Below are 14,377 nucleotides of genomic sequence, written 5' to 3'. Positions count from 1 at the left end.
TGGAAAGCAAACAATGTGTCTTAATGTGTGGGGTAACAGACAGTCTCTGGGTAATTAAAAACCACCTCTGTTAACGGCTGTCTGTCCAACTGTCTCCAAGGAAACCAAGTGTAAACGGACGACAGAAGCCACGAGGGACAAAAAGCAAGAAAATAGAAATTGCTTGAGTGGACAGTCTGCTGAAAATAGATCAAAGGTTCGTTTGACAAATGCCTACAGAAGCTCAGAGGAGACACACAACCGGATTAGTTACTGATTGAAGCAACAGAGACAAGTGTAAGTAAAACACTTTATTAAAATGTTTCACTGCCGGTCATCATTTCAAGCTGCTGACAATCAGTTCTGAGGAGTAATAGACATTGTTTTAATATCCAGAAGCTACTTTACTGCTATTTTATCAACAAATGCTATTGCTTCATTGTGTAATTTAGCAATTCAGTGAGTTCTGCTCTTAGCTTTTAGTAAACATTAAACCGGAAGAGATTTAGTCACCAAGGACGCACGACTAAGGACACAGGCAGATTAACAAGCTTTTTTTATAAATGACCAACACTGCAGGGGAATAAACCTGTAATATCCTTACACATTTACTCAACACTGGATAATACAGCCTTTATTATACATTGATTTACTGATGTTTATTCCATTAAAAAAGACTTTCAAGTGAGACTTCCTCCATTCACACATATAAACTGTCATTTGCAAATAAGCTCAATTATAGACAATGATGTGTTTATGGTGACTCCACAGCAGTCGTAATGAGGGATATATTTCCAGTCACGCCTTCTGTCTGGTCCCACTGGGCACCAGTGGGTCATTAGAGACTGACATCACACGAACACACTGACTGCCAAACACCGAGTTAAGAAAAAACATTCTTCTTTGTTCCGCAGCTCAGTGGTGGCTCTTCTCATCTGACTTTTGACTATGAGGGCAATGGAGGCGAAGAAGAGGAGAGACGCTGATGATGTGGAAGACGGCGATGAAGATGATGCGATGCATTTAGGAGAGCTGGAAGGAGAAAATGATCAGGTGGTTTTAGGACCACAGATGGAGATCCTGGATGTGCTGGAGGTCTCTGATGATGAAGAAGAAGAACGGAGACGGGCTGACCTCTTCGCTGCTTGTCGAAGCAACAAGTCAGAGGTGAGTTACAGATAAATGTGCTTATACATGTAATTTAAAAAGTTCTGGATTATTAAAAAGATTGTTGGAAAAAAACAGTGTGGTCATGTGACACAGTTATTTCCTTCTCAACAACAACACCTGTTTACGAGCATGTATGTGCGTCACATAATCTAAATATTGCTCTATAAGCTCCACCCACCCTTTGGGAGTCATGTTGAAAATGACTTCCTGGTAACATGAGAAGGTTTCCTCTTGGAGATCAGTTGCTAACAACGTAGATGTAAATCCGCATCATGAAGTGGACATAAAAAAAAAAAAAACAAGATTAAACAGTTCACTGAAATATTTGAGAGCAACTTCGATGAAATACTGAAAAGACACAAAACGTTTTCCCTTCAAGTCCTGTTCATATATGTCTGAACAAAGCAGTCAGCCTTAGAGAGCAAAAAAGACAAATATTTAATTTTCACACCAACCATTTTCTAGTCAACAATATTTTATCATATCAATTCAACTGACTGACCGGTTTGATCGGTGTGCTCAACAGGTGTTGCAGGGGCTGCTGAGGGCCGATGCTGACCTGACGCTGTGTAACCACAGACAGCAGACCGCGCTGCACATCAGCCCACCTGAGCTCCAGGAGAAAATGGTGAGGTGGATGACGAGGCCCCATCTGTGCGCACAGGAGCAGCTGCTGCAGGCCGCCTGGCAGGGAGACCTGGGCTCTGTGAGGCAGCTGCTGGTGAGTCTCTGATCCAAAGGTCTGGGTGGAACTGATCAGCAGGGACAGCAATAACTGTTTCCTGTCAGAGTTTAGAGCAACAGCAAATTAGTCAGATTTTGGTCAGATTTATTACAGACCAGAGTTGGGTAGTAACTAGTTACATTTACTCACATTTAGCTACTTGAGTTTTTTGTTTTTTTTATTTACTTTTACGAGTATCTTTACTTTTCACTTTTACTTGAGTAATTTTATTATGAAGTATTGCTGCTCTTATTTGAGTAAAATGTCTGGACTTGTCTACCCACTGAATAAAGAACAAACATGTTTTAACCAGAAATTCACCAGACACAGACACACACCTGCAGTTTTGTTAAAGTTTATTAAATTTTGCATGGAAAGAAACTGATTCGGAATTTTTATTTTATTTTTTTTTTGCCTGATTTCATTATGTTTTGCTACTTGGATTGCTGTCATTTTGATTTTTAAAATACCAAAATTTCCACCTGACTTTATATTTTGGTCTATCTGATAATGTATTTTAAAACATTAAATGAGTGATAATTTGATCAGCTACTCAGTACTTCAGTAGCATTTTTTACGTTATTCTAACCACAGAGCAACCAGCAGGTTTGAAAGCTGGATCCTCTTCCTGTGGGGTTTTGTGTTTCTGGAAATGTGAAGCGTAAAACTTAGGAGTCTGTAAAAACAAGTCAACAACCCATGTCACAATATGGGACAGTGCTTTTCATCAACTTTTATTAAATCTATTTTTATTAGGATGATTATGTAATTCACAAAATGTGTATATTTTTAGCTTTGTGTGTAACAAGCTGAGGGATTAATGATGATTCCGGGTTTGTGTGTGTTAGTCTCAGACAGACAGTGTGGATGTGAACAATCCCAACAGTGACGGCGCAACAGCTGTGATCCTCGCCGTCAGAGACGTCGACCTGTTTCAGGGCATGGCGACGTGGTTACCATGGGAACACAACCCTGTGGAGGTGGTCAGGGAGCTTCTAAAGTTGTCAGCGTAAGGAAAAACACGGCTAAACAGGCTACACTTCCTGAAAAACTAAAAAAAAAAAAAGCTTTAAAACACCTCCAAGGAGTCTGAGTAACTATTGATCCAGACCACTTTTAAATAGATACATGACGAGGTAATCTAATTTGTATATTCATGTTCTTGAGGGACCATGTCAGTGTTGCTGCTTTGAGTTGTTAAATGATATTTTTTTTTAGTGATTTGCGAGCTCGAGACCTCAACGGCTGCTCTGCCCTCCACTACGCTGCTAATCTCAGCAGCCGTCTGATGGAAGAGATCGTTCCAGTTCTGATGGAGGCTCTGGGTCACACAGGTACACACTAACACACTGATTCACACACTAATACACTAAAATCAAATTTCAAGGCTTACAAACCATTTACATTTGTGGAAGGAATCATAATAGTTAACCTTTGACCTTGAGGAACAGATTCTCACCCTTGTCATGCACAATTGGCTGAAAACCACAAAAATATATGTTAATGCTCCTTAAATTATGATTTTAACAAATCATATGATCTGTGAAGATAAATATGTTTTTTTTTTATTTGTGAATAATTTAACAAATTATTTGGAGATAATTTATAAAATGAAAAAACACAAAGATCAGGATTGACATCCTTTGTTTTATCTTCTAACTTCAATTGATTTCAAGGCAGAGACTACTCAGGATAGTGTCTTGTCTTGTGTCAGTGTCTTGTCCTGTTTTTAATACCTTGTCAATTTTTAAAAAAATTTTTTTGCAGAGGCTGATCCTAAGTCCTTGTCGGATCTTGAGAAATACTTGTTCCAGGATTTGGACTTTGGAGGTTCAGACACAGAGCAGGATGCTGAGAGCCTTTTTCATCATCAGAAAGCAAGAAGACATCAACACAGCAACCATTCTCACAGCCATACACGGGTAAGAAAAACAAAGATTTATTCTTACAAAGTGATTAGAGCTCACAGAGTTTACAGATCTTTGAAATACACTTTAAACATAAACTCAAAGAAACATAAATGCTTAAGTTTGATGTAAGGTTTTATCTAAAACTGCCGTTGCATTCAGATCTGCAGAAAACCACAGTGGAACCAACATAGGTTTTGTGTAAAAAGGTTGTACAATTGTACATAAAGCTCACTAATGGCTTGGGTGTGGCTGAAGCTCTCAGGTTACACTAATTGACAAACACAGAGGTAGAATGGGAGTCAGCAATAACACACACAGCTTTGGGTTTTCTGTGTAGCCGCCATGCTTCATATAGGAAGGAGACGAACCAACAGCTGGTTAGCAGAAGGACGGAGCAGCTGGTCGACGCAGTTTATGTACATCACAGACACACTCTGGGTATCTTACCTGTAATATGTCACCAAAACATTTAGAATAATAAAATGGTTTTAGAACCTAATGCAGCTGTTGTTAGTTAATTCTGATTTTACTTTAATAAAATAATACAAATAAAACTAAAGGATGTAAACTGTGTAGACTGAAAAAAACATTGCTTACAGACCTTTGAACTTATGCATATCAAGTCATTTTACGATCACATATTTTATTACGATTTTAGATGATAGATCAACAATGCATTCACAAAATGGTGAATCAATAACAAGTGTACTTCAGTTTTCATTAACAAGAAAAAAATCTGAAATGTGTTTTGTGCATTTGAGTTGACGCAATAAACATGTGGGAGAAAGTCCTCTAGTCAGATGAGGCCAAGATTAAAACGAAATGCTATGTGTCACCGAAAAACAAATTGTCATCCTGACATTAAAAAAAGATTTATGGTAACAAATGACACCTTTGATTTTTCCAGGCATCTCTGCAGACTTCAGGGAGTCTCCCTCAATCTGACAAGAAGGAGTTCAGCCTAGGTACGGGCTTCTTCAGCGACACTAAGTTCAAACTAACGAGATTTTTTCTTCATATTTGATCCCAGAGAATAAATGGGGGACTAAGACAGGAGGATGGTAACAGTTTACTGTTATAAACAGCATTAAAGACTGACATTTTAGAGCCACCGAGTCTCTGTGATAAACGTTGGATGTTATTAACATATCAGCTGTTTATTTAGGAAACATAAATATGCAGTTTGTGAAACTCTACAGGGATTTGTGTGGTTTAGCTATATGAGCCTAAGAGTGAGTTTGAGAAAAAGGTCCTTGAGTCTGCTGTTAACTATAGTGAAGAGCTGTGATGCTGTTTCTCTTCCAAAGACTCTGACTGTGTTAGAGTGTGTGGCACCCTGAGGTCTTTGAAATACCAGGACTGTAGCCAAAATCTAGAGGCCTCTGCCAGAAACTGAAAATGGGTAGTCACCACAGAAAAATAATCAACACAGCAGTTAACCAGACACAAAATAACCTTCCTCACTGGCGAAAATTAAAGAAAGGCTGAAATAATTTTGTAAAGCTCTGTAGAGTGTGCCTGTTTTAGAAATAGTCTTAGTACAGTACACTGAAAGAGAAGCACAATGGTCAGCATCCCAAATGGGCCACGAGATCAGATCACCTTCACAAAGGGGAGGGGATCTTAGAGAGACGAAGGAGGGAGAGGCTGTCCAGGATGGGAGGGGTCTTCCACACAACACAAAGCTCTCCTCTGAGAAACCTGCCTGAACATCTTTCACCTCTGCATCCTCGACAGGCGGGCTTCAGCTCCAGAGCAAAACCGAAGACTTTCAGAAAACTATTTCAGTGATTTAGACAAAAGGTTATGTGAAATGAACAAAAGTGTAAGTGTAATATCTGGACATTTGAGCAGAGGGGATCAACGGGCTTAAGCACAGGTACAGCAAGCTATCGTTTTATAGTGAGCAGGGGAGTGTAATGTGCATGTGTCTCTTTTAAGGAATATTTAACTGAAAACAAATAGAGCAAGTTGAATTTGTTGCTTTGAATTAGCAAAAATGTGGTTTAATTTTAGAGAACCTTCAGTCCTCAAATCTATTTAACATCACTGCCGTTAGTCACAACAATTCTTCTGTTTTTATTGTTTCTTTCTGCCTGGGATATAAAACTTTAAAGGTGTAAAATTTTATCTACATTACATGAGTTTATTCATTTTCCTTTACTGTTGGAAATGAGAGCATAGACTTGAAGAAGGGTTGATGAGTGAATGTTTGCATTTCTGCCACAGATAAGGGGATTCCCACCTGTTCCCAAAACGCCATGGAAACTCTGAAAAATCCCGGACGAGCCAATCAGGACGCAAGGAGGGGCAGCAGGTGGGCATGAAAAATTCACCATCTTTCTCTCACAGACGTATTTTTATGCCAATAAATCTACAATGTGTATTAGTGATGAAGAAAAGTGGCGTCTGTTCATGTGTAACACCCACATAGTTTCTGTGCGTACAGTTAAAACTCCTTTCTTAACAAACGATCTCTTATACTGTACACCGCCTCCTGGGTTGGTTAGCATGTGCCTCTTACTTTGACACCAGCACTAGAAAAGAGGCCTATCTGGTTACGTTTGCAGACCTGTGCGCGGGCACCTGTCACTGTGTCCAGAGGACAATCTGTTCTGCCCAAACAGGTCGGATACACACAGACCGGGGCAGAGAACTTCGGTGAATCAGCTCATTGTCTGTTATGAGCAGCACTCACATTTGAATCAAGTCCAAGTTCTGAGAAGAGAATAAAACTCTTTGAGCTGCTCTAATTTCATAGAATCAGCTGCCAGAAATAGGTTTGGTTTGGTACAAGGAAATGAAAGTCAGTCATTTTCATGATTTAATGTGTCAACTAATATGGTTCCTGAATGTGGCTTTTTTTTATATGTAATTAGAGTTTGTTTCAGTAATCAAACAGGTAGGAAGAGGACAATATAATGAGATATGACAGCCGAGGAATATATCCATCCATCCATCCATCCATCCATCCATCCATCCATCCATCCATCCATCCATCCATTTTCTTACACCCTTGTCCCTCATTGGGGTCGGGAGGGTTGCTGGTGCCTATCTCCAGCTAGCGAGAGGCGGGGTACACCCTGGACAGGCCGCCAGTCTGTCGCAGGGCAACACAGAGACACAGGAATATAATGAAAAGAAATGCATATAAAATGTATTCCTGCAGTCCCTTCCTATGCTTAAAATGTCTCGGATCCATAATGGATATGGACCACTATATGGACCTCCAACTTTCTGGTTCCAAATTCGGAACATATTACTTATCAGATTTTGGACATTATGACTTGTGTGTTTGCCCAATTTAATGAGACACAAATCGTCATATGAGCACATAAACAGGTTGTTAAAACAGCCAGCTTTAAAACGTGCAGCAGTCTTTTTGGATTTTTCATATCTGGGTTGGTGAGGAATTCCACTTTCAGTGTCATTTCCATCTGATTTCTTTGATTCTATAAGACATCACAAGACATCTGAAGTCATTTGACAGGGAAGAAAAATAAAACAACCAAAAATAGTTAAAGCACCAATAAACCAGAGAAAACCAAATTACAAGCTACAAGACCCTCAGTATGATTGCAGATCATTGCTATCTTGTAGCCACAGACACATCATCAGTATTTAAACTCTGACCCCATATCTAAACCACATAACTGTCTTCTAACTTCCTTTTCTCATTTTATTCGCAGAGGTTTGTGTCTACCTAGCTTGTCCAGCAGTCATAGACATAGTGACCATTCAGATGCTCTACTGTCATCTGGGTTTCTGAGTACCAGAACCGCGTGTCAGCCTGTTCCCCCCAGACAAAGGTACAAACACACTCACACACGTTAACAGCAGAAAGTCACATGTATGTTTGTTGTTCTGCATGTGGACATAACTAAAATAATACAAAAATGTAATACCACAACTGAGACAAAGTTAACTAAATAAGCATGAATTGTTTGACTGCAAAATGTCCCTATGCTGTTTTTATAAATGAAAACTAATTATACACAATCTTAAAATAATGACACACAAACATAATAAACGTTCAAAATAAAATATTTCTGTGTACCTGACAGGCAGAGGACAAGAAGTGTGGTTGAAGTCTCTCCGCCTTCCCACAGTCTGCTTTGTGTGCCAGAGTCCAGCCAACTCAGCCAATCGGCCCCAAGCATCATGGAGCCACTTCTGTGCCCCAACACCATGATGCAGGCCAGAGCGCATATTCAGACCAGTATGTAAGAACAGAGCTGGTGTGTGCAAAAAGCAAATATTTGGATGTTGTTAACACTGTAATATTTTCATGTTTACAGGACTGAGCTCTCAAAGTACTTTAAATGATCAAAGGGTGAGTTTTAATGATTGAAAACTATTTAACAGAAATGCATTCTTTAGCAGTAAATATATGGGATTTTCGAGTGATTGTTGCCTTTCTATCATCTTGAACCAATCTCATTTGAGCACTGAGTCTAGCATTTCATTTCTGTCCATAAAACAGCTTCTCTACAGATATTTTCTCTTCAAAACATTCTTGGTATACCTAAAAAATGGTTGTGCATGCAAATACCAGTGATCAGCGGTTTTGATAAACACACACGTCCATTTGATATTAACAAATTATGCGACATTTAAAGTAGCCTAAATCCTCTTTTGTCCCCAACCCGAGGCAAGTTGTCCAGTTGGCTAAATGCATTGAGCAGCTGGTGTCTGCTTGTGCTTTTTACCAATTTTATTAACATGAAATTAATCAGGTGGATTTAATAAAGTGGCCATTGAGTGTATATCGATGTGTGACCATTTTCACTAGATTTTGTTTTGATGGAATTTCTCAAAATTTTTGTTGATTATTCAACTGTCTTTAGCCATATAAGTCATGCATGAAAATCAGACGATGTGTTTTACATTTATGCAGCTTGCTTACGCCACTGAACTGCTATCTGTATTTCCAGGGTCCTTTGCCAGCCTTCCACTCTTACACACCCAAGCTTCTGGTGCCCATTGAGGGTCGCCCAAGACATAGCAAGGCTCTGCCACCGCTGAAACCCCATGTTCCTCTAAAGCCCATTAGCCGGAGCCCTTTTCGCAGCAGAACTGAACTGAGAAAAGAGAGGCAGTCCTGGGGCAGCTCATGCAGTGGTCCTTCAAAGGCTGGCAGTGAGGAAAGTGGGTCCAGCAGCAGCAGCAGCCAGAGCTCCATCAACTTGGAAAATGAGGATGATTCTGGACAAATCCAAGAAACATCTATCAAAGACAGAAATCTGAAGTTTGTAAAAGATAGAACGTTGCAGGTTTCAAATGACAGAATTACATCGGAGGCAAATTTTTTTGGAGAAACAACGCGACATGTTAAAGCAGGACTGTGCTCATTGGTCAACAGATCAATACAGGGTAGAGAAAGAGACCATGTCAATTGTACTAATCCTCCAAGTGTAGAAAACACTGATTCAAACCATCCCAAGGAGGCCAATAAAAGTGAGTGTGTAAAAGAATGTAACCACTTTGAGAGTAATAAAAAGTCAGATGCATATGTGTTTAGTGAAGTCAAGCGAAACACGAGCCACACAACTGAGTCAAAGACTGGAATAAGCAACAAAGCTAAAAATGATGCAAGGAGTCTTGAAGACGATGCTACTGGTTGTTTTGAAGAAGATTCTGAAAATGAACAGATGGATCCAGAAAACACAGCGTCAGCTAGAAATGTTGTCTGTGATCAAGAAAACAAGGCAGAAGACGTAAGAGAGTGTAGTGCAGTTACTGCTGTGGAGAAAACCGGCTTCTTTCCTGTGGATCCCAAGAAATACGAGAAGATGTTTAAAGCCCGGAATAAAGAGAGTAAAACTAGGATGAACTTTCACTTGAAGGCAAAAAATTCAACTATTCATTCTCTCAACAAAGATGCAAGAGTCATCAGTGGTAACCACTCCAAAATTAACATAAAGTACTCTGTCGTTCCCACAGTGGACAAAGACAAAAGCAAGAAAATTAAATCTGCTAATGCGGCTCTCCTCAGTGTGGGTACTTTAACCCCACATAACATTTGTGAACCACACAGCAAAAAAACACATCAGCTGATATCAATGAGAGAGCTAAAAAGTGCCCAGCAGTTAAAGAAACCAGGTTTAGGTGGAAAACCCCCAAGATCTAAATCTGCTGTGGACCTCATCACTTACAGAGACATGTTTCAGCAGATAGAGAGTGGCAGCGAAGGACCAGCCATGTATGAGATGTTTGCTGGGCCATTATTTGAAAATCTCCGGGTCTCCAGCTCATGTGAGAAACCTAAAGAGAGACAACTACAGTGTACGCCAACAAGAAAGACAAAACAAAGCCACAAAATAAAACATAAACCAGTACAGAATAAGCCAAAGAGAAACTCATTGGAGAGCACAGTTACTTTGACTAAAAGCAAACCAAAACCTATGTCATCGCAAATCAAAACACAGTCTACCACTAACAGCTGCAGAACAGACAAAAGCCCTAAACTCAAAGATGAAACTGATGATGTGAAGGATGTTGAGTTTAGTCATAAATCTTATGAGGATGAATTTGAAGATCACATTTTATCAACCATAGTGGAAACTCTTTCTAAAAATGGATCTGAAACATTACAACCACGTGAGAAAACTCTGACTGGACCCATAACTCCCCTTTATGATGTTGATTCTAGAAATCACAAAACTTCAAGCAAATCAACAAGAAACTCTGCTAAAAAAGATCCACAGTCGGCTCAGTCACTAGGCCCTCAGCAGGCAAACATCAACACTTGGACATCCTCAGACAGTACCTGCCACACCCTGATGTCACCAGTTTACAGGAAGTTTCTGGACGAGGTGGGGGAGGGTCCGCTGACAGATGACCTACTGCAATGTCTGGCAGAGGAGCTGATCTCTTTGGATGAGAGGGATGTTTCTGCAGCTCTTGAAAACTCAGAACATGGAAAAAAGGAGTTCCATGATGAAGAAGAGCATGTATCAGGAAGAAAAGCACATCCTGAGGTAATATTCACAGCCTAAACATGATTAAATCCAGTTTCTATGCTTTTAGTCATTGCAGGGGTTGGGAGGACAGTTCCCAACTCAAGTGGTCAATAGGAAAGATGCAACCTAGACCAGTCACCAGTCCATCACAGAGGCAAACAACCATAACAACCCTACACACACCTAGGGGCAATTCAAAAACCAGTTAACCTAACATACAACCATATTCACAAAATTAAAGAATGCATTCCGATGAATCGTATTGATCAGACTTAGAGTACTTTTAGAAAATAACAACCTTGAAAGCAGGTAGTAAACATATGTTTCATTAAGCTTACCTTGATGTGTAAAAAAATATTTTTAGGTCTGATGAAATATTCTAATCTTAAATGTCTTGTTTTCATTAGCTGTGACTGTTAACATCATTATAGTTAACATAAAGGACCAAAAACATAAATGGTGTGTAAAAACTTTGAATTGAAGAAGACAAATTAGGACCAAACCAAATGTCTTTGACAAACATATCTATCAGGTGTCCTATTTGTCCGTCTTTCTTTACTCTCTAGCATTTATGACAAACATCATAAATGCTTTATGATAGTAGTTAATGTTTTAATTAACTACTATCAGTCTAAAGTTGAAAAATAAAGGACAGAAATAGATGTAAAGCTAAAATCCAGCAAATTCTTATGTCAGCACTCGTGTGTTTGAAATACTTTAATTAGATAATTATGTTTCAATGCATTTCATTGCAGGTTGCTCAAAATGACAGTGACACTTACCTTGGATCAGGGTTGGTTGCAAATGACACCATAACATGGGCTAAGGGTGAAGTGCTTGGGAAGGGTGCCTATGGGACAGTAAGTATTCAAATAACGTTGCAGCTAAGTACATTAGTGTTGATGACACAGTGTTGGTATCTTGTATTAGAAACATATTCCAGTGCTGTAACTTGCTAAAAATATTAACTTACATCAGGCTAGTTTAACTATTCAGTAAAGCTTATTTCAGCAATATGTCTTTAAACAACTGACTGAAATCATCATCTCACCAGGTGTACTGCGGTCTGACCAGTCAGGGCCAGTTGATAGCTGTGAAGCAGGTTTGCCTGGATTCGTCTGACCCTGATGCTGCAAAGAAGGAGTACAGTCGTCTTCAGGGGGAAGTGGAGTTACTTAAAACCCTTCGCCACAGCAATATTGTTGGCTTTCTGGGAACATCGCTTTACCAACATGTTGTTTCCATCTTCATGGAGTATATCCCTGGTGGATCTATTGCTAGCATACTTCACAGGTTGAAATTATTTGTTAGTTTAAAACATCTTGCAAAAAGCCTGAATGCCAAATTAATAAGGACTGCTTGCATTTTCCCGTTAGGTTTGGTCCTCTGCCAGAACGAGTGTTGGCGCTGTACACCCATCAGATCCTGGAAGGGGTGGCATTCCTTCATCAGAACAGAGTGATTCATCGGGACTTAAAAGGAAACAATGTCATGTTGATGCCAACTGGTGTCATCAAGCTCATAGACTTTGGTTGTGCACGACGCCTCAGCTGCCTTAACCCCACAGCTCCAAACAGTGGAGAGTTGCTGAAATCCATCCACGGTACACCTTATTGGATGGCGCCAGAGGTAAGTTAGATTTGTTTACTTTTTAGGCTTTTATACAAACTTGAATTTTTGAGATGTGATGGAAATTTGATCTAAAGTTCCCTTTGACGTTGGACGATCAACTTAGTGTGAATTCACACCAGGTGTTTAGTTCGTTTTAATAAAACTCTAGTTTGTCTAGAAAGTCCGGTTCGTTTGGAGAGGCATGAATTATTAATCGAACTTTGATGTGGACCAAACAAGCGAACTCTGGTTCATCTCCACACCTAGGTGTTGGTTGCATTAAAGTGAACTCTGATGCGGTCTGAATGCATATGTGGATGCCAAGTAGACCAGAGACTGCTCCAAAAGTGAACTAGAGCGCATGGCATCTAGGCCAACAGAACTAAAACAAACACAAGAGTCTAACACAAGAGGGAGAGATGGCTTGTGGTGTTTTACCAAAGACAAATCCTAAAACCGCTCAAATCCGATGCTACTGCCATTTTTGTTTACATTTTGTGAAGAAGGAAGTTGCGCTCATATCTTTTTTTTGAGGTTTTGTATAATCTGCTTTAGAAGTTTTTGGTGCAGCGGCACGAGTGAGGGGGGAAAACAAGTTTTAAATTAGTTTGAATTATTTGACAGTGCAGTGCAAAAGCAAACCACATCATAATGTAATAAATGTCGCAATTTTGGTCCCCAATCAAATCCACTGGACGATCAGGTGACACTTAGAAAATTTGAGGTTTTTCACCAACTATTACCTCAAAGTCTTTCAAGGCCGTTTTTAAGAACTGTATAAAGACATGCAGATGTCCTGTCATTTATTTCTCCTGTTATTTTTCCTCACCAGGTCGTCAATGAATCGGGGTATGGCCGGAAGTCAGATATTTGGAGTGTTGGTTGCACAGTGTTTGAAATGGCCACAGGGAAACCACCTCTTGCACATATGGATAAAATGGCTGCCTTGTTCTACATTGGAGCTAGAAGAGGGTTAATGCCATCCCTGCCAGATGGCTTCTCAGAGAACGCCAAAGACTTTGTAAAAATCTGTCTGACAAGGCAAGTGGTTCATTTATAATTTAATTATGTCAGTATCATACTGTTATCGTCTTAGTAACTTCTTACTGTAATATCTACAACTTATTGTCGCTTTTCAATTTATAGTGACCAGAGCGTACGGCCATCAGCTGACCAGTTACTGAAACATTCCTTCATTCCTAAAGGGCACACGAGTATCAAATACTGGGAAGCACAGAAAAAGAAATGCTGTGGTACAAAAGTGAGTGTTTAGATTAGGATAACTGCTGTTCTTATTAAATTCAGAGGCATTAAATAAGATCTAATCATTTAAGTTCACAACTCAAAAATGAATAAATTGTGGTATCAAAACCACTGTGAATAAGCTAAAAATGTTACAATTGTGTGTAAATTGTAGATATTATTGTACACTTTAGATTAATAAATGTGCCAATTTTATTAAAATTATGTGTAAAGTGTATTCAGTACTGATTGTTTAATGGTTTGTATAGAATAATGTCAAAGCAGATGACAAATCTACAAAACAGTCAAATGCCACATTTTATAAACTATTGCCATTGAAACGTCAGTTCTGTGGTTATGAGATAAAGGTTCATTTCAAATTAGAATATCATAAAAACCTCAAATTGTTTCAATTCAAAAAGTAAAATAAATTATGCAAAAATATACATTTCAAATTATAATGGTCTAAAACTAATTTAAATAATTCAAATTAAAGATTTTGAGCCTATAAATGTTACCTATAGATTCTACATGGTGTTTAGGACAGCTGGAGCCATCCGTTACATGCACATTTTTTAGAACAGTTTTTTCTTCCACTCAACTTCCCAATACAACCCATTGACCTTTAGTGAATTATCCTCCATGTGTCAGTAAACAGTATTCACAATGGTTGAGTAGGTCATTAAGGCTGGTAAAGAACATAAAATATTTTGTCTCATGTACTTTTCTGTTACAAAAAAATGTTGGGTTGTCATTAGCTGAAGTTGCAGTTAAATCTA

General features: G+C 39.1%; 1 protein-coding gene and 1 long non-coding RNA gene across 2 annotated transcripts; one reads left to right on the top strand and one right to left on the bottom strand.

Moving 5' to 3' along the window:
* Positions 1 to 275: 275 nt before the first annotated feature.
* On the bottom strand, positions 276 to 1,766 carry LOC108166922 (uncharacterized). Its single transcript, XR_001777315.2, has 3 exons — positions 1,652 to 1,766; positions 1,328 to 1,394; positions 276 to 1,120 (listed from the first exon to the last, which is right to left on the bottom strand). It is a non-coding gene; the product is annotated as an uncharacterized LOC108166922 (long non-coding RNA).
* Positions 928 to 13,748, top strand: map3k19 (mitogen-activated protein kinase kinase kinase 19). The gene is made up of 16 exons (XM_017308795.2): positions 928 to 1,146; positions 1,676 to 1,870; positions 2,722 to 2,882; positions 3,092 to 3,207; positions 3,641 to 3,795; positions 4,691 to 4,748; positions 6,013 to 6,100; positions 7,473 to 7,592; positions 7,848 to 8,002; positions 8,082 to 8,116; positions 8,718 to 10,763; positions 11,501 to 11,605; positions 11,800 to 12,038; positions 12,122 to 12,374; positions 13,189 to 13,397; positions 13,503 to 13,748. The coding sequence occupies exons 1-16, from the start codon at positions 928 to 930 to the stop codon at positions 13,627 to 13,629; spliced, it is 4,281 nt and encodes a 1,426-aa protein (XP_017164284.2). The 3' UTR covers positions 13,630 to 13,748.
* The last annotated feature ends 629 nt before the right edge of the window (positions 13,749 to 14,377 follow it).

This window comes from Poecilia reticulata, chromosome 2 (assembly GCF_904066995.2).
Source record: "Poecilia reticulata chromosome 2, P_reticulata-male-v2, whole genome shotgun sequence".
Taxonomy (NCBI): Eukaryota; Metazoa; Chordata; class Actinopteri; order Cyprinodontiformes; family Poeciliidae; genus Poecilia; species Poecilia reticulata.
This window is presented reverse-complemented; position numbering and strand designations above follow the sequence as displayed.